The 21062-nt window shown below is 38.0% G+C and overlaps 1 protein-coding gene across 1 annotated transcript in view; it reads left to right on the top strand.

The window, feature by feature from the left end:
- Positions 1 to 14947: 14947 nt before the first annotated feature.
- The window catches only part of jazf1a (JAZF zinc finger 1a), a 31908-nt gene continuing 25793 nt past the window's right edge, over positions 14948 to 21062 (top strand). Inside the window, exon 1 of the mRNA XM_038279200.1 lies at positions 14948 to 15230. Within this exon, the coding sequence (XP_038135128.1) occupies positions 15116 to 15230 (115 nt within the window). The 5' untranslated portion in view covers positions 14948 to 15115. The remainder of the gene's footprint in view (positions 15231 to 21062) is intronic.

The following is a 21062-nucleotide window of genomic DNA, read 5'->3' on the forward strand; positions in this document are numbered from 1 at the left end:
GCAAACTATAGTTTCCTGCAGCCTTTCCAAACAAATATTTAAACATCCGTCAACATATGTCGGATAAAATTCTTTCAGGTTTGAGTTCTGGAGTGAGCATCTTTTCCATCGTCATTACTTACCTACTTTTATCAATATCATTCTGCATTAAATTGATATTTACAAGTATTAATATCTACATAAATTGATAATTTAATACGTTTTTGTTAAAATAGTTATTAATAGTATATATGCAGAGACACATCATTTTCTCTTTATGGCATATAAAACAAAATCTAGTTCTGAAAGAGCATGAATTCTGTACTTATAATCTCTTATGTTGGGATATTGATGTGCATAATTAACCACAGTGTTTTTGTTGTCAAGTAATTGTTATTATATATAAAATTAAATAGTTTTGAATGTTCTACTTGAGAGAAAAAATGGTAGGTGTGGCCACAGGGGTGGCCAATGATTGGCTAAGGGTGGCCTTGGCCACTCCTGGCCCCCCATCTAGCTCCTTTAATAATCTTTAATACAGCTGGAGCTAAGAGTTTACTGATTTATCTAAATAATTGTTAAAGTAAATTGAAAAGGTGAACTATTTAAGTCATTTAGTGGATATCACCATAAGGAATTTATTTAAAAACCACAAAAACTGATTTAAGTAAGTAAAAACGCCTTAGAAATATGTGTTTTTGCCCTTAATTTGAATAGGCAAATAAATAGGATATCTGAGGGAGGAGAGGTGTTTTTTTTCTCTTAAAATAAGATAATTATCAAGAAAGCTTTCTGGAGTCCAGTGGTTTTGTTTTTAACTTCTTTTTTGTTTTTTGGAATGACTATGACAGGGGTGACTGAGAATGTTCACCAGCAAGATGATTAATTTGAAATAAGATACTTTTTTTTTTCTTATTTTAAACAAAAACCATCCTATTCAATTGAAAAGTTGTGTTACTGACCTGCTCACATCAAGGGACAGTAACCTTACTTGACTTTCAGTTTTTGCATTTTACAGGGGACAGCCTCTTTTCTGCAGGGACACTGGCCCCTGTTGGCCCCTGTCTTGAACCATCCATGAACACAACATTGTAAAGTGACTCATTGCTTGCAGCAGGAAACTGTGCAGCCAGGACAGTTAGATCATGCTGTGGTCAGGGATTAGTGTAGCTGCTATCGCAATCAACAACAGCAGAATGAAAAAGTTTAAATATAGCTAAAATATTTAAGGCGCAGGGAGTAAATATACCGGTAGCTTAAAAAGTTCAGTTTAGGCAACAGGATGTGTTGTTTTCTAGAAGACCTTTTATCAAACACGCTTCCTTGGGTCTAACTGATGACAGGGAGCACTGGGATCAATATACTGTAGGTGTAACAAAGAATTAGGGGAAAGACAAAAGGTGGCTCTGATCCCTTCTACTGGTTTAGTAACCTTTTGATAGGGTTCCCTCTGTTTAGGTTTATTTTTTAGCTTTTTTTGGTTATTCTTTGCCATTGTAGTTGTTTTCTTGAGCTACTCTCTGTTGCCCCCTTGTGCCTGTTTCCTTTCCCATTGGCTCCCTTCAAGTTACCTCTATTCACACCTGCTCCATATCGGCTCATTAGCCAATGCTTTGTTCTGTTCCCCATATATACACAACACCTCTTCAATTCCTCATTGCTTTGTTGTCTCTTTGCACAAAGTTATAATAATAACAATTTATTTACCTGGCTTTGCTCCAGTTGCCTGTGGAAACCTTATTAAATCAATCAGCAAAACTCACCTCTGCCACCTCATCTCTGCATTTGGGTCCTCGAAACATTTTGTTTTTCCCTCAATTCTTTGTTACACCCACAGTATTTTATATTAATGCTCCCCATCAGTTGGAACAGAGGAAGCCACTTGGATTAGAGGCAAAACGTCTTCTAGAAAACTTCACATGTAGTTCCCTAAACTGAACTTTTCAACCCTGACCATGACCTGGATGACTGACATATCTGTGATGACTTCACAGATATGGAGTAAACAAAACAATAACCCGACCTCTACTGACTAAAATACCTATTGAGAGAATGATAAGTATTAAGATCAGCCATAGCTAGGTTTATATTCTGTGTTAAACATTAATACTAACGTTCACACGTTATAGTTGACCTAAATGTTCTGGAGTGATCTAAAATACTGTCTTATCTGAAGCCCTTAAGCAGACGGAAAGTATTTGCTTTTAGTCATGCTTGTGAAAAAGTAACTTTTACTATTCATTAAATCTCCCGTTTAGTATTCAAACCACGCATCATGGATTTCAGCTTGATTAAAGGCTATTTAGATAATAATATAATATATAATAATATATAGATAATAATATTAATAATAAGCCAAAGGGAAATACTTGTAAACATTTAAATTATGGAATTAGACCTTACAATTATTGTATTTTATAATTCTAATTATATTTATAAAACCTCATACATTAGCTGCCCAAGAAACCTCTAAATGACCAACGAAGAACACATTAATCCCTCCATCTGTCTGGGTTTAGGAAGTGGATTAGCACTATGAAACCTTCCACCAATACTTTCAACTGAATTTAGAGATGTATTAGATGTAACTGCTGGGCTTAACATTTTAAAACTTTGGCAAAGTAATTGAAACTGTAGACTATGATATTTAACGCTAGCGTCATTCAGAACAAGCAATGGGGATTTTAGAAGTAGATTTTTCCCGTTGTCTGAATGTTGCATAAGTTGTCCCCCATAGCTTTGTGTTAGGCCCAACACCTCTGATTATTTTCAGTAAAATAAAGGCAAAAATGACAATGACACAGGTAACTATTGTCATACGATGGCATTTTTCCTCATGTTTGATTATCTGCTGGTTACATTTGAAGTAATTTAGTCATATTAATGCTTGGGGTGGAATTTTTAAAGGAAAATAAGATGTAGTTATTTTACCCTCACAATGTGAAAATGTATGTCCAGCTATAAATGTATTGCTATTTTACTGAGAAAAATGTTCCTTTCAGATTCCATATTTAATAGGATTTGGAAACAACAACATTAAAATGTTATGGTTCATTCATTGAGAAAGATCCCTTTAACCTTATACCGATTACAATAACATTTGTATGAGTGACCCTGTTTAGATCTTTTTTAGATGTTGTATATCATGGGTTGCTTATTTCCACCACAGGATGTAAACCTCTTACCCTACATTTTACATCACCTTGCCTAGCTGGATGGCATTGACTCTCCACAAATTAACCTGGGCAAAAACAAAACTTGTACTACCACTGTCACTATAAGATCTGCATCTAGCTTCCTATAGGTCAGCCTCTGCTCAGGCCTTTATTGCATTTAATTTACCTGCAGAAGACCCTGTGGTTGTATGGTGCAAGTCCGCATCTGTTTGGAACAAATCCAGCATATTATTTTAAGGAGAAAGAATGGTTGTTTCCGTGTTTCCATTTTTATTGGATATTCTTTAGTCTTGTCTTGCATGTGTCCATTTGAGGAATATTGTGCATTGTTAAACAGGCCTCTTTTAAAAGAAAAAGACAGAGTCTCAATAGTATTTTAGAATAGAATAGAATAGAAAATCCCCAAAATGGGGAAATTCTGGTGTTTACAGCAGCAAAAAGATTAGAAAAAAATTAAAGTCTAGAGTAAAAAAAAAAACAAGCAAAAAAAACCACCAATGACAAAAACACTGAGAATTTAGACAAGCAATGTTCCAATAACTTTCTGATCTCAGCAGAGTGGATATATTTCCCTATATAAGATTTTGATACCCTATAAAATTTAAATTTTTCTCCCATATTTCCAATCAAAGCAGCTTTTCCACAAAATAAAGATTAATCTGAGGTAAGACACTTTTCATGAAAAGATCACTCCATACCACAACTCATTAAATGATTTCATACCAAAGAGGGATATAAAATAAAAAGTCTATCTCTTTACATTCTTAAAAATTGGCATTTTAGGTTATTCATTTTCAGTTTCCATCTTTAAATGTTAAATATCGTAAGAGCTTTTTCTCATTTGAAGACAGATTGTCTCTGTTAGGGACTTAATCCTACATTAGTATTTAATATGTCTAAAAAAACAGGTATGTGAGAGAACCATGGACTGGCTGCAAACATCAGGTACAGTAAAAAAAGAAATTAAATATCTTTTGAACCTATTTTAGCATCCTTAGCTACTAAGAGAATGATTTACATCTGTTGGATCGATGTAAGTGTAGCTTCTTGTTTCAAACATTATTATTTGATGTTCTCAGAGAACGTGATAATACTATGATAGATTCCTAGATTGATTTATTTGTACGATATAAATATTTGCGTATTTGCAGGTTCAACTTTACTTGACTGAGTTGAATGAGTCGATTTAAGTTTAAGTTGTCCTAAAATAAAAAATGAGGCATAAGTTCACAAATTAAAGCAACAAATACTTGCTATTGTTAAAGTTTCTTACTGTGAGACAGGTATGACTTTATGTTAAAATTAATGGTATAAAGGAATTTATAATCCTAAAATAATTAAATCTGTTGCACAGAAGGTGCTATGGGTTCACAAGGGTTGTGTGATTGCTGCGTTCAAGCAACTTCTGATAACTCCCCGCTGCCCGTTAAACATAAAATAGCAATATGTAACCTGCAAGAAGTTGAGGGGAACAGAATATATTTAAGGAGAAATTAATTTCACATAGCAATGGAGCCTACCCCCTATATCTAGTTCCCTATTTAAACACAAATGACATTATTTTCAAACATCAAACAGAGTATCCCAAAAAATTAGATACTTTTAGTACTCCACAAACTTCTGGATTAAACCCCTGAGCTTTATCTGATAGTTTTGAGGGGAAATGACTCAGAAGTGTTGAAGTGAAGCAACTTCTTTGTTTTGAGTTAACACATTTTAGATTGCAGTGAAAGCAAAAAGTTGGTGTGCAACTACTGTTTCACATTAAATAAAGTAGATCAATCACATTTATTTCTCTGTATAATTCTGCTTCATTGCTCTCTTTTTCAAAATGGTTAAACCTGACAAAGGAAGAAAAAGGGACATTTGCATTGTAGTTATAATTATGCAAAAAAGGTATATTTATGTAACAACGACAGTTTGGATTTTGTCACTCAGTTAATATACACATGATTATTAATCATCAATAATATGTTGTTGTTGTCATAAATGCTTTGTGATATATAATCTAACCAAGATGTTCCCTTTAACAAAGTGCCTTTGTTTTATTCCTAGCAAAAAGTCCTAATTGTTTTATAATGTGTTTATTTCCCAATAGCAACTTGCAGCATTTAAAAAATAAAAGGAGTTCAAATCTTCCTTATGAGTCACATAACTGAATAACATCAGTGCCATGTTTGGTCAGGCTTTCCGGAGCTCTAGCCAGGCTGGGGCTGAGCACTGGGCTTATGGTTTTGTTGTAGTTTTGCTTAAAAAAAAGGGAAAAGAGAAAATGGACCAGCCCTAACTGACTCACCATCCACCAATCATTTAAAGCATGCAAATTTCCCATGTGCCATGGAAACAGAAGAAACAGGAAGTTGTTATGATGTCATTCTGTGTTTTTGGGCTCTTCCTTCATGTGGATGTGAATCTCAGTGTTTTGTTGTCAGCCCAGATAAGGAGAGATAGTTTACAGCACGTGTGCTTTCAAAGTGCGGGGTCATGCTTCTATCCTGAAGAAGCCTGTGACGGCAGCCAGGAAGTCTGCTGCCCCTGCAGAGATTACAGCTACCTCCATAACTCATGGGTGCACACAAGCCACTTACCGTCTGGCATCTTCACCCTGCTGGGGCTTTTAAAAGCCCGCATGGAAGCTTCAGAGAGCTGCCTCATCAGAGCCAGGGGTTAGACTAATTGTAAGAATATGATACCAAGGTCAAGTTCAAGAAAACTCACTGACATCAGTTTAACTGTACTGCAAAGTTGGCTCAGCTACTATGTGATTCATTAAGATGATAACTAGCATAGAATGGCTTGAAAAAGTTATTTCCCCAAACCTTAATAGTTGTTTTTTGGGGGTTGGGATTTTTTGGTTACAGCTAAATGTATCAGATCATTAAAAGATGAGTAGTAAAATATTACTGAATTTATTGCGGGGAAAAAAAAGATCCCAAATGGATCATTTGTAAAAAGATAAAAGAAAACACTTAACTTGTTTAATTATAATTAAACTTTCAACAGAATTTCTTTCCTTCAAACTAATTCAAAGGCAAGAAAAATTTTTTTATTCAATCGGTCTTATAAATTACAGTATGCCAAAGTCGTTATCTATAAACTATAAAACATGAAACAGTGGGAAACTTTCTCAGTAGTGGACAGCCGAACAAAATCACTCCAGGATCACATTAATGGCTCACACCAGAGGTCACAACCTAGAGCAACCTTTAAAGCAAGGAATGCTTCACAGGCTTCTAATAAACTCATGATTCAACAATAGAAAAAGAGGCAGAACACAAAGGCCTGTATCTCATTGGGCATTTTAATTTAAATGATCCTCAGTTTTCAAGAAAATATTACATCGGATAAAAGGAAAGCCTTTTGGGAATTGTGCATCTTAGTTACAACATTTCAAAAAAGAAAACATGATAGTAACAGTATCGCAGGGTGGGGGTAACAAAATTATCTGGGCTGATTTGCTGTTTCAGGACTTGATGAACTTGATGTTATTGACAGAGCAATACTTTTTTCTTTGTATCAGAAAATTGGTGGCCGTCGGTTTGTGACCTTAAACTAAAGGTTATTAGACAGAATAATGAACGAAAGAAAATTAGTAATTCTATCTCTAAATATCTAAAAGAATAAAATAAAAAAATAGACAAACAAAACATAATGAGAGTTTTAAAGTGTCTTGGTCAAAGCCTGGACAATTGTTGAATTAAGAACCCCTTAACCAGGGCACTCGGGTTTAAAGATCCTTCAGTGTGTATGAAATGCAGCATGTCTGCAAAGAAGAGTGGTAAGAAAAACCTCCCCGTGAAGTAAAAGATTCATTGTCAAATATTGGAAACGCTTTGCCTGCCATCATAAGTGGCATGATGACCAGTTACTAGAGGTGGATAGAGTAATCCAAAAATGTAACTTTAGTAAGAATAGCTCTCATCAGATTTTTACTGAAGTAAATCCAAAAAAGATGGACAGAATGCCAAGGTTTTGAGAACATTAACAGTGTGGACCACCTACTGACCTCGGGTCAGATGAAGTCATGCACCATAAACCCTCCCTTTGTGTCGCTTTTCTTGATCACATTAGCAACACATGCGACCACTTCTAATTTGCGCAACGGATGTCAGCAACTGCGTCACCCTCACCGGTCCAATGCACCAAGTGTGTGTAAGTGTTTGTGTTGGGTGTGTGTAAGAAGAGAACACATCTGTGATGAAGCTGATGAAGTCACTGGATTTCTCTACTCTGCACGTGTGGAGGACTGTGCTCTCTCATGGTGTTATGCTCTTTTGTGGGGTGTGGGTGTGTTTGTGTTGGATTTTGATGCAACATTTAAATTTGTACATTTGCTTCTTCTACTGTTGCATAGGTGGGAGAAGAAGAGGAGAAAAAGTGTGTTCTCTTGTGTGAAGGTTATTTGCTGAAGTCATCATCGCAGTTTTATGACCGTCTGTTTTAACGCTTGATTAACAAACCCAACAGAAGCCAGCTGAGTCTGGCCAGCTAAGCAGGTGATTAGAAGGACATTCCCTTTTCTCTCTGAGCCACACATGTTGAATCTTCAAAAATGTTGGCATCCATTAGAATAAGAAAAAAAAAGATGTAAAACATCTTATGCAGCACGCTAAAACTGACTCTATATCAGTAGAGACATGAAAACATGCCAGTCAAGAAAGCCACATGTGTATTAATCTTAATAAGTCAGGAATTGGCAGTGCCCTTGTTTAATTGTTTAATCTTTAATTCAACCAGCAGTTCAAATTGTACAGGTTTACATCACTGGTACATGCTTGCATCATCACAGCCCTGTGTTCAGGTATAAAACTATTTCACTCGACACATGCCTTTGAAGCAAATCTATCTATTCTCCACAGCCTCTACACCACTGGCTTTGGGTGCCACTAACTCAGCACCCTGGGCACACTTAGCCCAGCTGTTTAGGGTATCTTGGCAGCCACTATTTTGGTGGGCTTTTATTGGGATAGGTTTTAAATTAATAAGAGCTTATTATTTGTGACTGACAGAAAAGGCACACCCTCCTTTAGTTCAGTTCCATTTCATGCATTTCATACGTTAAAAAAGCCTACCAAACCATACAAAACTACATTGAAGCAGACACATATCTAAAATATAAAGATATATTGGACCTTAGGGGAAGGTAATCTGGGTTTGGAGGCATCACTTGGAATGTTTAGTTGACTTTCTCTCTCTGGTTTTTGCTTGTATGCTTGCTTTCTTAAAAATGAGAGTACAGCTTATATAACTGAGTTTCAGTCTTTAGGTCAAACCAGAGATCGAAAGTGTATTATCCATGGAAATGGAGTCCAATCTACTTAGAGCAAACCAAAGATCTCTGGTGGGATAACTTCCTTCTAGTTTCATAAAGAGGCTCCTTGAGGCACTTGTCAGAAACTCAGAATGTTGGACCCAGAATTCCAGCAGACAGATCAGAGTTTTATCAAAACAGCCGTTTATTGTTCCTTCTGCGCACAGTGGCTCAACAGCAGGGGCAGCTTCACTGGATCCTCTGTAGATGTGGAAACTCAAGTTAGTGACTATGAAACTCAAACGGGCCACGGTAATGAAAAGGTAAGTCACTAACCTGGTTATGAGTTCAGTCTGAGCCCAGAGGAAGTAGTTTAATCCAGATGGATTGTTTCTCCAAAGACTGTGGCGGTAGCCGCCCCCAGAGTTCCAGGAAAGAAGCTAAGCAGGCTGATGAGCAGAAGCCAGCAAATGCGGAAGAGCAAAGTTATCCATACGGAGAATCCAAAACCAGAGTCGTAGTAGGAGCAGGATTCCAGGCCAGAAGATCAGAAGTACCACAGTCTAACAGAGTTTCCCTCTAGGATCTTTTTTTTAAAGTTTCATGGTGGAGGCCAATGGAGGACGGGTTCTTTTGTTTATGAAACAAAAATATAATATTGAATGCCCTGTTTTTAAAATGTTGAAAACCAACATCAGTTGAACTTAGATTCTGAAATAATTTATGATTTCTTATACTGTACATTGCCTGAATTCACATTACATGCATATGATTCTACAATAAAGACATTTATCAGAAGCACATGCTTTCAAGCCGAGGGGAAAATCAAAGACTGAAGAAATATACTTAGATTATATCCATATTCTGCTTTGCGATCCAGGACAGAAACATTGGTCGCTTTGTGCATTCGTTATACATTAGCTGTGGGAAAACAGACCAGGTCTCCTCTCTGCTCTCTTTGTTCTGACTGCATGCAGGGTTTTCAGGACGAGGCAGTTGTCTGTGAAACTGAGATTAGGGAAGCACATCAGGCTGGTTGGGCTCATGGCAGCTCTTTCTGTGCCTATGAGATAGTGATTTGGAAAGCAGAGAGAGACTCACAGGAGCTCTCAGTGCTGTTTCCTGCTTTGACATGAAGTTGCTAAACTTGTAACAAAAAGTAACTAGATTTGTCATTTTTACAAAAAGGTTGTTACTTATGTCAGTTCAAAAATACTTTATTAATCTAAAAGGGAAATTAAATAATACCCAGAGGGCTTGTTTTTTTATCGAGTTGTGTTAGGTGTTGACAACTGTAGGCATCAAGAATCTTCTATTGGTCTGTTTTGCACCAGATCTGGAGAAGCCTCTTACTGAAGACGCTTTGTTTTTGTTTAACAATCAGAAGAGGGTCCCCGCTGTTGTCCATAACCTTCTTCACTTTATGAAGAATTCTTTGTTAAATAATCTCCAGAGGTTCTAGAGGAGTTCCTAGAACAGACCTGGCCTTCTTTATAAGCTTGTTGATCTTTTTTAAGTCATTAGGTCTAATGCTTCTCCCCCAGCAAATTATGGAAAAGGAGATCAAACTCCAAAACATACTACTTGCTACAAACGCCAAAGGACCTAAGTTTCCTTAGGAAGTACAATCTGCCATGTCCCTTCTTCTAGACAGCTTCACAGTTGCGTCTCCAGTCCAGTTTGTTGTCGTAGTGAACACCAAGGCATTTATATTCCTTCACCACCTCCATTCTTCTCCCATGATGTTAATAGGATTCAACTTGTTCCTGTTTTTTTCTGAAATCTAAAATAATTTCCCTTGTTTTGTTCACATTTAGGAACAGATGATTGTTTCCACACTATGCCACAAAGTGGTTCACCAGCTCTCTGATCTCAACCTTGTGTCCATCTTTTGATGCACCCAATGACTGCAGAGTCATCCAAGTGTTTCTGCAGAAGTCAGAACTTTTTCTGGTACTGGAAGTCAGAGGAGTGCCGAGTAAAAAGGAACGGTGAGAGTACTAGTTGCTTCAACGAACCAACTCCACAGCAATAACCAAACTGCAGGGGTTCTTAATAGTTCCTTGTTTGTTTGCTAAGGTGAAACAACAGAAGTCTCTCTAGGACCTTCATGGTGTGGGATGTCAGGGCAACAGGTCTATAGGCGCTGAGGACTGTTGGCTCAGTCTTTTTTTGTACAGGAACAAGGCAAGAGGTCTTCCACATTACTAGAACTATCTGCAGGGTCACAGAGCTGCTCTGCACAGGTCTTCTGGACTCTGGAGCTGACACCATCAGGGGTCAGAACATAGGACAGAGGAACCAGAATTCAGGCAGAATAGACAGTGGGATAACTTCAAATAGGCGTTTATTTAAGCAGAGCGGGCTGTGGATCCGTGGTACCAGTGGATAGAGCATTTATCACTGAAGCTCTGGTTTAACAGTTTAGTCCATCGCTATAGAACAAGGTAGGATCCAGCCAGTGGGCTTCCAACAGGATGCAACAGGCACTGCTCAGAGTGTCCCAGATATTGCAGCCCAGGAAAATATGCAGGAGTCCGAAACCAGGTTAGGGAAACTGATTAAAACAGGCTGGTTCAGAGGTCCATGAGTCCTAAGTCAGTTCAGGGAATCTGGTCAGACGGGAACAGACAAGCTCAGTGGTTGAGAGGCAGAAGGAGTCAGTAAATCAGAAACACTATGGAACGCTAAACCACTCTCTCCACTGAGAACAGATGGGAACCGACACACTCAGAGGATGAGAGGCAGAACAGGTCAGGATCAGGAAATCAGAAACACTGGAATGCTAAATAATGCATTCACTCTGAACAGAAGGAAGCCAAATGGAGTGAGAGATTTACATGCTATCCCCATGTTAGGGCATGTTCAAGAGCCAATTAATGGTTGGTGATGCAAAATGGTGCATTTCTAAGCAATCACATAGGCAGAATTGGAACAATGCCCAAATAGAGTGAAGGGAAGTTCCAACATCTTAACCTTTCTGTTAATTCAATTTAACCAGTTGGGGACTGGGTGTGGTTGTGGTACGGGGTAAGAGACAACTGGAGACAATGTTTTTTTCACTCAGGGTGTTATGGCCCCCGGTGCAGTAAAGCAGGTTCTGATACTGGGTCCTAGACAGGCTGAGGTCCTGCTGGGAGGGACTGTCATCAAGCTGTAGGTCCTGCAGCAGGTGCTGATACAAACTGAGAGTGCATCTAGTGGACCCAGGGACACAAGCATATACGTTATTGACTTTCCTGGAAATGTGAATGTATATTTGACATACACCACTGTTCCTCTCTAAGTAAATATAAGGTCTTTGGTGAGTTAAACAGAAGAGGAACCAGCAAGTGAATAGACACTCCTCCTATTTGATGATGCAGGGAGGCAAGCTGGACATGACTTCAACCTGTAGTCCACGTGGATGTTGTTTACAAGAGCGGTGAAATGACAAGCAACCAATCCCAATTGAACCAGAAACTTTGCTGTGATCAGTGTGGAAGTGCCTTAAATTCCATTATTATCTTCCTAGTTTTTCTAATATTCAGCGATTGCTTATTTTCCTGAAACCAAATGGTCAGTGATTTCACCTCATTCCTGAAGGCACTCTTGCAGTTGTCAGTAATGAGGCCTAAGATGTTGGTGTCTTCAGAAAAGTGGGAGATAACATATCAGCTGCGCCCGATTGTAGCCATACATGAAGAGGGAGTTATAAACCCTCACTCTATTTGCCTCACAAGGGAGTAAAAGTCCCACAGCAGCTAACTTGTTGTAATTAGGAGGAACCCCAATCAGCCAGAAGTGCCCAGTAGTTGCGGGATGATTCAGAAAAGCGCCCCAGCTTGACCGGTGGAAGCTCTGTGATTGCCAATGCAATCCGCTTATACAGGTGCTGGTCATAAAATTAGAATATCATGAAAAAGTAGATTGATTTCAGTAATTCCATTTAAAAAGTGAAACTTGTATATTATATTCATACATTACATACAAACTCATATATTTCAGATGTTTATTTTGTTTAATTTTGATGATTACAAATGACAACAAATTAAAATCTCAAATTCATCATATCAGAAAATTAGAATATTGTGAAAAGGTTCAAAATTGATGGCCCCTGGTGCCACACTCTAATCAGCTAATTAACTCAAACCACCTGCAAAAGCCTTTAAATGGTCTTTCAGTCTAGTTCTATAGGCTACACAATCATGGGGAAGACTGCTGACTTGACAGTTGTCCAAAAGACGACCATCGACACCTTGCACAAGGAGGGCAAGACACAAAAGGTCATCGCTAAAGAGGCTGGCTGTTCACAGAGCTCAGTGTCCAAGCACATTAATAGAGAGGCGAAGGGAAGGAAAAGATGTGGTCGAAAAAAGTGTACAAGCAAGAGAGATAACCGCACCCTGGAGAGGATTGTGAAACAAAACCCATTCAAAAATGTGGGGGAGATTCACAAAGAGTGGACTGCAGCTGGAGTGAGTGCTTCAAGAACCACCACACACAGACGTATGAAAGACATGGGTTTCTGCTGTCGCAATCCTTGTGTCAAGCCACTCTTGAACCACAGACAGCGTCAGAAGCGTCTTGCCTGGGCTAAAGAGAAACAGGACTGGACTGCTGGTGAGTGGTCCAAAGTCATGTTCTCTGATGAAAGTAAATTTTGCATTTCCTTTGGAAATCAAGGTCCCAGAGTCTGGAGGAAAAGAAGAGAGGCACTTCATCCACGTTGCTTGAAGTCCAGTGTAAAGTTTCCACAGTCAGTGATGGTTTGGGGTGCCATGTCATCTGCTGGTGTTGGTCCATTGTGTTTTCTGAGGTCCAGGGTCAACGCAGCCACATACCAGGAAGTTTTAGAGCACTTCATGCTTCCTGCAGCTGACCAACTTTTTGGAGATGCAGATTTCATTTTCCAACAGGACTTGGCACCTGCACACAGTGCCAAAGCTACCAGTACCTGGTTGAAGGACCATGGTATCCCTGTTCTTAATTGGCCAGCAAACTCTCCTGACCTTAACCCCATAGAAAATCTATGGGGTATTGTGAAGAAGAAGATGCAATACACCAGACCCAACAATTCAGAAGAGCTAAAAGCCACTATTAGAGCAACCTGGGCTATCATAACACCTGAGCAGTGCCACAGACTGATCGACTCCATGCCACGCCGCATTGCTGCAGTAATACAGGCCAAAGGAGGCCCAACTAAATACTGAGTGCTGTACATGCTCATACTTTTCATGTTCATACTTTTCAGTTGGCCAACATTTCTATAAATCCTTTGTTTTTATTGGTCTTCAGTAATATTCTAATTTTCTGATATGATGAATTTGAGATTTTCATTTGTTGTCATTTGTAATCATCAAAATTAAACAAAATAAACATCTGAAATATATGAGTTTGTATGTAATGTATGAATATAATATACAAGTTTCACTTTTTAAATGGAATTACTGAAATCAATCTACTTTTTCATGATATTCTAATTTTATGACTAGCACCTGTACACCACTTGCACATCCAGTTGAACTGGGGTATATGAGTAGCAGCAGCCTCGGGCAAAGGGGGTAAGGTGTGGTCCATGGCATAGCTTGGCAATGTGCAGATTCTGATTGTGGAGACAATCTTATATAATCTCACAAGGATTGATGTGAAAGTGGTCTAAAAGCTCCCCCAGCGAAGATGTAGCACCACCAGGTTTATGCAAATTTCCCAAAGAAACATCTCTGAGCTGAGAGTTGTTGTCTCCTCAGCACTTTGCGACTGTGGAGAGTGGTTGAATGTGATCAGATAGAACAGGCTTGTAAAGCGCAGTATGACCGTAAGCAAAAGGACAAGAGAGGCTCAATGGTGGGTTGCATCCAATTATATTACATATGGTGTGATCTGAGAGCTGCAAGGCTTACTGGGAGCTGTAGTTACAGGTCTTTTATGAATTTATCAGCACGACATGTAAATCTTTACTAACAGTGTTAAAAAAAAAAAGTAAATGGTGCTGTGCATGCAACAGATAGTCTTTGCTACCTACAGGCCCAAAGCCTGCAGAGGTACAATTCTGTTGCTCAAGAGAACCTCGACCTATTGAGGGGAAAAAAGGAATATGTTGATGATAATAGCATTGTTAGTTTTGCTAATAGGTTTGGGCCTATTCATTTTATGAACAGGTTCATAAAATGTTATGTTACCATTACCACCTTATGTTATATTTAATAAAAAGTATATTAAATCCCTGGTCAGAAATTCTGACTTTAATCTCGGAATTCTGACTTTTTTTCCTCAGAATTCTGACTTTAATCTCAGAATTTTTACTTTTTTCTCAGAAATTCAGTGGCCCTAATCCTTTTTCGTAAATAACAGATGCTACTTGCTTATAACCTAAAATAAAATATAAATTCATCATAATCTTGGCATACTGATGTCATTAAACACATTCATTATAGGGATGTGTGCGCATCTGCTCTAACGGTAGTGTGTTTGGCTGATTCCAACAGGTAGGCAGCATCGTGACGTAGTCCGCCACCAGCCTCCCTCTCCTCCTCCTCCCTCCTCCGTCACCGCCAGCCTCCCAGCTGCGTCCGCCGCTGTCCTGTCTGGCCGCCCCGGTGTCTGCTCCGCGCTCTGCCCCGCTCCCAACCCCCCCTCCCCGGACCCCCTGAAGCCTGTGCCTGCTCGTTCACCATCCCGGCTCCCTCCCTACTCTTTTCACCCGCGAGCGTTAAAAAAGAAAAAAAAAATGACGGGCATCGCCGCCGCTTCTTTCTTCTCTAATTCCTGCAGGTTCGGGGGCTGCGGTCTGCAGTTCGAGTCTCTCGCCGAGCTCATCGTCCATATCGAGGACATTCACATCGGTGAGTTGGGGCCAGAGAGGGGGCGCGGCGGAGCCTGCCAGCCCGGCTAGCAGTGATTTGCTAGCTAGTGATTTGCTAGCCAGTTAGCTTAACGCAGATAGGCTCAGCTTCACGGTCCGCTATTCGAGCTGCTCCGCTCGCCATCGAGCTTCGCAGTTGCTGCCTGTGTACAATTCCTCACTTTTATTTTCGTAAAACATAATGCTTCGTGTTTTTGTTATCAACGCGTATTTAGCCACCATATGAGAGCTGCAAAGCCGGCGGTGTCTCGGCCACAGGTTTTATAGGCATAACTAACATCCTGAACAGGCAGCGGTTTTCAGCTAACAGCCCTCAGCGGTCTGTTTACATTTGCAGGCCTGATGCTGCAGCTGCAGCATCTATCACCGCTTTATACTCAGCTGTGGAAGAATAGATCATCCGTTTTACCTGATGTTTCTACGGAAGAGGATTAGGGGCACTGAAAGAAAAAGTTAACTGATTTTTAAATATTATTTCAGTTTAATATGGGGAAAAATGTCAGAATTCTGACTTTAATCTCAGAATTCTGGATCTTAATGTAGATGGGCACCATGAAGGAAGAGATGTGGGAGCACTCAGCTTCACTGACAAAGATGTGAGTTGTTTCAGAGGGCAGGTAACACATTGGTGGAAAATGATGGAATTAGGTGACTTTTTACATTCCCGAGGGGTCCCCGGTGATGCTATTTCATTAATCATGGAGGAGAAGCTGATTAAAACAAGAGAGCTAGTTTAGTCTCTAAAACAGACATGGCTACGGCTTGATGCTAACATTTTTGTTAGCAGTCAGTATTCATTTAGAATTCTGAGATTAAAGTCAGAATTCTGTGGAAAAAAAGTCTAAATTGTGTGAAAAGGGTAAAAATTCTGAGATTTAAATCAGAATTCTGAGATTAAAGTCAGAATTCATTTAGAATTCTGAGATTAAAGTCAGAATTCATTTAGAATTCTGAGATTAAAGTCAGAATCCCTAAATTAAAGTCAGAATCCAGAGATTAAAGTCAGAATTATGAAAAAAATGTTGAATTGTGAGATTAAAGTCAGAATTTTGAGAAAAAAAGTCAGAATTCTGAGATTAAAGTCAGAATTCATTTAGAATTCTGAGATTAAAGTCAGAATCCCTAGATTAAATTTAGAATCCTGAGATTAAAGTCAGAATTATGTGGGGAAAAAAGGTAGAATTGTGAGATTAAAGTCAGAATTTTGAGAAAAAAGTCAGAATTCTGAGATTAAAGTCAGAATTCATTTAGAATTCTGAGATTAAAGTCAGAATCCCTAGATTAAATTTAGAATCCTGAGATTAAAGTCAGAATTGTGTGGGGAAAAAGGTAGAATTGTGAGATTAAAGTCAGAATTTTGAGAATAAAGTCAGAATTCTGAGAAAAAAGTCTGAATTCTGAGATTAAAGTCAGTATTCTGACTTTTTCTCATATTATACAAAAAAAAAAAAAAAAAAATCAGTTAATTTTTTTAATTTTTACAGTGGCCCTAATCCTCTCATCACTTTTCATACAATATCTTATACCGTTGTCTGTCAAACATAGTGTACATTATGGATCAAAACGTATGTTTTTAAACAGGAGCTTCAACTTATTGCTCTTTCTGAAAATGTTTATTTAAAGATTAAACCACAAACATGTAAAAAAGCCAAATGTTCATAACGCAATAATAAGTTATAAAATATGAACATTTCAAATGGATGCATAAATGCTTATATCACGTATATACATGCATATATTTTTTAATCTTTTTGTTTTAATCATTTTCAGATTGAGGTGCATTCTAAAGATTTTAGCTATTTTAAATTGATTATAATTAATAATTTTACTGAGATTATTCCTGTTCTGTTTTTTTTTTTTCTGTTAGTCTGTTTCTTAGTCTGTTCACCTTCATATAAATATAAGGAGTATTTTGCAAATTTATTAGTCTGTTGATTTTTATCTTTTTTTCAATTAATCGATTATTAATTGGATAACCAAAGATTTCTTAAAAAAGACTTTTTATAAAATTAGACCAGATGAAACTAAAACTTTTCAACTTGAGGATTTCTGAATAGACAAAATAAAAAAAAATCCTAAATTCAAAATGTTTATAAATATATATATTTTTTACAATTTTGATATAAGCACAGCTCTAATTGGATCACTCCGTCAGCTAAAGGCATGTTTTACAGTCTCTTTACTCCAGTTAACGATTAATCATTTACTAAATTATTTGACGATTATTTCAGTAATTGATTAATCACGATTAATCGCATTAATCGTTTCTGCCCTAATATAAAGTATCCCCTTCATCCCAAAATAGCACCCTGACTCCAATACCTCCTATAACAGTAGCTCACCCTAGTTGCATACAAAGGCTTTCAGAATAATGGCGCCCTGTTTAGCTTATTATATTTCACTTCTGTGTTTCACATTTTATTCTTGTTGTATGTATGTTTGGAGGTATTTTTGCACGGTTTTGCATATTTACCACAAGAGGACCATGCGACTGGGGGTATGTTGTTATGCATGTGTGCCAATAGTAAAAAAAAGAGAGAAATATAGCAAGCCAGCTAGAAGAAATTTTTGCCTCAGAAGTGCATTAAAATACCGGATGCAGAGTGATACTGATGAATAGTGCTTGGAATATATTATGAACGTTGGTGTTCACTGAAGTGCGAGTTAAGCGTCAGGGCCATTCATATTTTAATGCTAAATTGATTGAAATTCTGGTAGCAGATTGCGCACATCAGTGTTTGTTTTCTGGTTGCATCCAGCGCAAAAACATATTTTTAGGCTCAACATTGACTAAGTAAACACTAGTGTTTTATTTGAGGATGTATGTACATATATATATATATATATATATATATATATATATATATATATACATATGTATTTTTTTTCTGTGTGTGTGTTCTGTCTATCCATAGTACATGGCTACGCTCATTTAAAGGAGAATTCCGGTTTTTAACACTTTTAGCCCATTTTCTGTAGTGTCCAGGATGAAATCGAATGATCGACACCAAAATTTTGACAATTGGTCCTGTCTCTGCTTTTTGGCTCATTTAGAATCCACCCCTGGCTGCTTTAGAATGGCTTCCATAGAGCATGTCCGATAATGTCCTTAAAACAACCTTAAACGTTCTTTTTTTAAAATATGCTACTCACCGGGTCGTCAGCGCTGTTCAATGACGTTCCAAAAAAAGTTTCGTAAAGAAAAAACTAGGGCTGCAACTAACGATTATTTTAAAAATCGATGAATCGGACGATTATTTTTTCGATTAATCGATGAATCGGACAAAAAATATTTTTTATATTAACCTCTTTATTCCAAAATAAACATTTTAGACAGAACAAACAAGCACACAAGTACAGGTTGCTCATTAACTGTACTGGTGCAATATGAAAAATAAATGTTTGTGTTAAAACTACGCAAACTTACATGAGAAATGTAGCTGTACATCCACAAAATATAGGGTACTTTGTTTCATAAAGCGCAAAAAAAGACATTTTTGTTTTTAAAAGCCTCTAAGGGGTTCAAACAATAGGCCCCCCATTTCAACAAATGAGTTTTTTTTAGACTAGAAGAGTACTGCCTTTTAAGACAGGAAAGTACAGCAGTTAAAGTTGCTACTTGAGAAAATACTGAACCATAGAGATAAAAATAGCCCTGTGATTCAAATTATAAATTGTATTTGGAATAAAAATGAGAGAACTAGGGGTGCTAAAAAACACATCCTCCAAAGACAGATATTTACATGGGAATGTGGCATATAATTAATTGACATATTACTGATCTTGCTGGATTTTATTCTGCTTTACTTCTATAAATTGCAGGATCATCTTTACTTTATCTTTGCCAGAAGATTTAAACTTTAAAAGTCTTGCCCTCATAATTTGCAAGTTAATTTATTTATAAAGTAAATATAAACGCTGCTTAAGCTAATTCAAATGAAATTAAAAGTAAAATAAGTAGCCAACCTTATCACTGTCTGTAACCTACTAACACGGTAAGGAAAGCATCAGATGAGCTACCTGAGAAACTAACGTTACGTTTCCCCACTTTAAAACCAAACAAACATGGTGGTTCCGTGCCATGTTAATTTCTTTTGAAAAAAGTTGCATGTTATCACTTTTTTCGCTTTACAAAGCGCAGGCTATTTTAATTATTGTGATCAATTTGCGCCGTCAATCCCGGTGCATGCGCGCTTCATTTGCAGTCTGGACGCTGAGGCTCTGACTGAGAGGGACTCCTGCGGGAAAACGCGGTTGGGGTGGGGGAGGCGCCCCACGGCAGAGTAGGAACATGCATGCTTTCACGTAAGAGTCTCCAAAAGCCGCCAGTGACACCGAAAAAAGTCGCCAGATTTGTCGCTAGTCGCTTTTTTGAAAAATAGTCGCTGGAGGGGTCTGAAAAGTCGCGGAGTTGGCAACACTGCACCTGCGGCGCTGACTCGCTCTGCCGTATTTTTTTTTCTTCCTCTTTCAGTCAAGAGGCAGTGATGACGGCGCGGCGGATGACGCAATAATCGCGCGACACAACTAATCGATGATGAAATTCGTTGCCAACGCTTTTAAAAGTAGATTTTTATCGATTTTATCGATTCGTTGTTGCAGCCCTAGAAAAAACGTTCCTGTAGTGTTTTATTTAGCATTTTGTAAATCCCATTGAGTTCTGTTGGAATAGTCAATATTCCCCTGCCACCGGAAACGGAAATGGGGCCTGTTTACACAGTTGTAGTCTTTTCGCTTCACTCTGTGTACTCCGACGTCGAGAATCAAGAATCCACCTTTCGTATTCCATTTTCAGAGTTTTTTAAAGTGTTTAACAGAGACGTTAGCACCTCGACGTCGGAGTACACAGAGTGAAGCGAAAAGACTACAACTGTGTAAACAGGCCCCATTTCCGTTTCCGGTGGCAGGGGAATATTGACTATTCCAACAGAACTCAATGGGATTTACAAAATGCTAAATAAAACACTACAGGAACGTCTTTTCTTCACAAAACTTTTTTTGGAACGTCATTGAACAGCGCTGACGACCCGGTGAGTAGCATATTTAAAAAAAAGAACGTTTAAGGTTGTTTTAAGGACATTATCGGACATGCTCTATGGAAGCCATTCTAAAGCAGCCAGGGGTGGATTCTAAATGAGCCAAAAAGCAGAGACAGGACCAATTGTCAAAATTTTGGTGTCGATCATTCGATTTCATCCTGGACACTACAGAAAATGGGCTAAAAGTGTTAAAAACCGAACTTCTCCTTTAAGCTTTGATAATGACACGTATAGGATGCAACATTGCTCCTGCAATTTCACACCATTTATTTATATAAAGTTGCACTTATTTTTTAAACTAAAATCTTCTAGAGGTTATGAGAGAGTCAGACCGCTGCACAAATCCTTTCCTATCAGATAGGAATAGGGATAAGGTCTGCCCTATCAATGCCTAAAAATTATCAGATATGCTCCCGAAAACGCCAATGAAAGAAGAAAATTAGAAACAGAATAACCTGTAGCCTTGTTTTTAAGAATATTAAGAATCTAATGTCCTCATTCTGAACCTACCTAACCTAAACACTTCCAACTAGGCTAGGCAATTAATTGCATTTGCAATATAATCGCAATTTTTAAAAACCCACAAATTTCAAATCACAGAGGGACTGATTTTTAATCACACTATATTTAATAACAGTAAGACATTTGTTGATTAAATGCTTGAAGTGGGTCTGTTGCCACACAGAAAGGTAGATACAGTTGCAGCTAGCATACATTCAAGTAGAAGTAAACACTTTTTCACACAATGGTTACAGTAAATTCCTGTAACAATG

This window comes from Cyprinodon tularosa, unplaced genomic scaffold (assembly GCF_016077235.1).
Source record: "Cyprinodon tularosa strain WSP-4 unplaced genomic scaffold, ASM1607723v1 ctg149, whole genome shotgun sequence".
NCBI classification, from domain to species: Eukaryota; Metazoa; Chordata; class Actinopteri; order Cyprinodontiformes; family Cyprinodontidae; genus Cyprinodon; species Cyprinodon tularosa.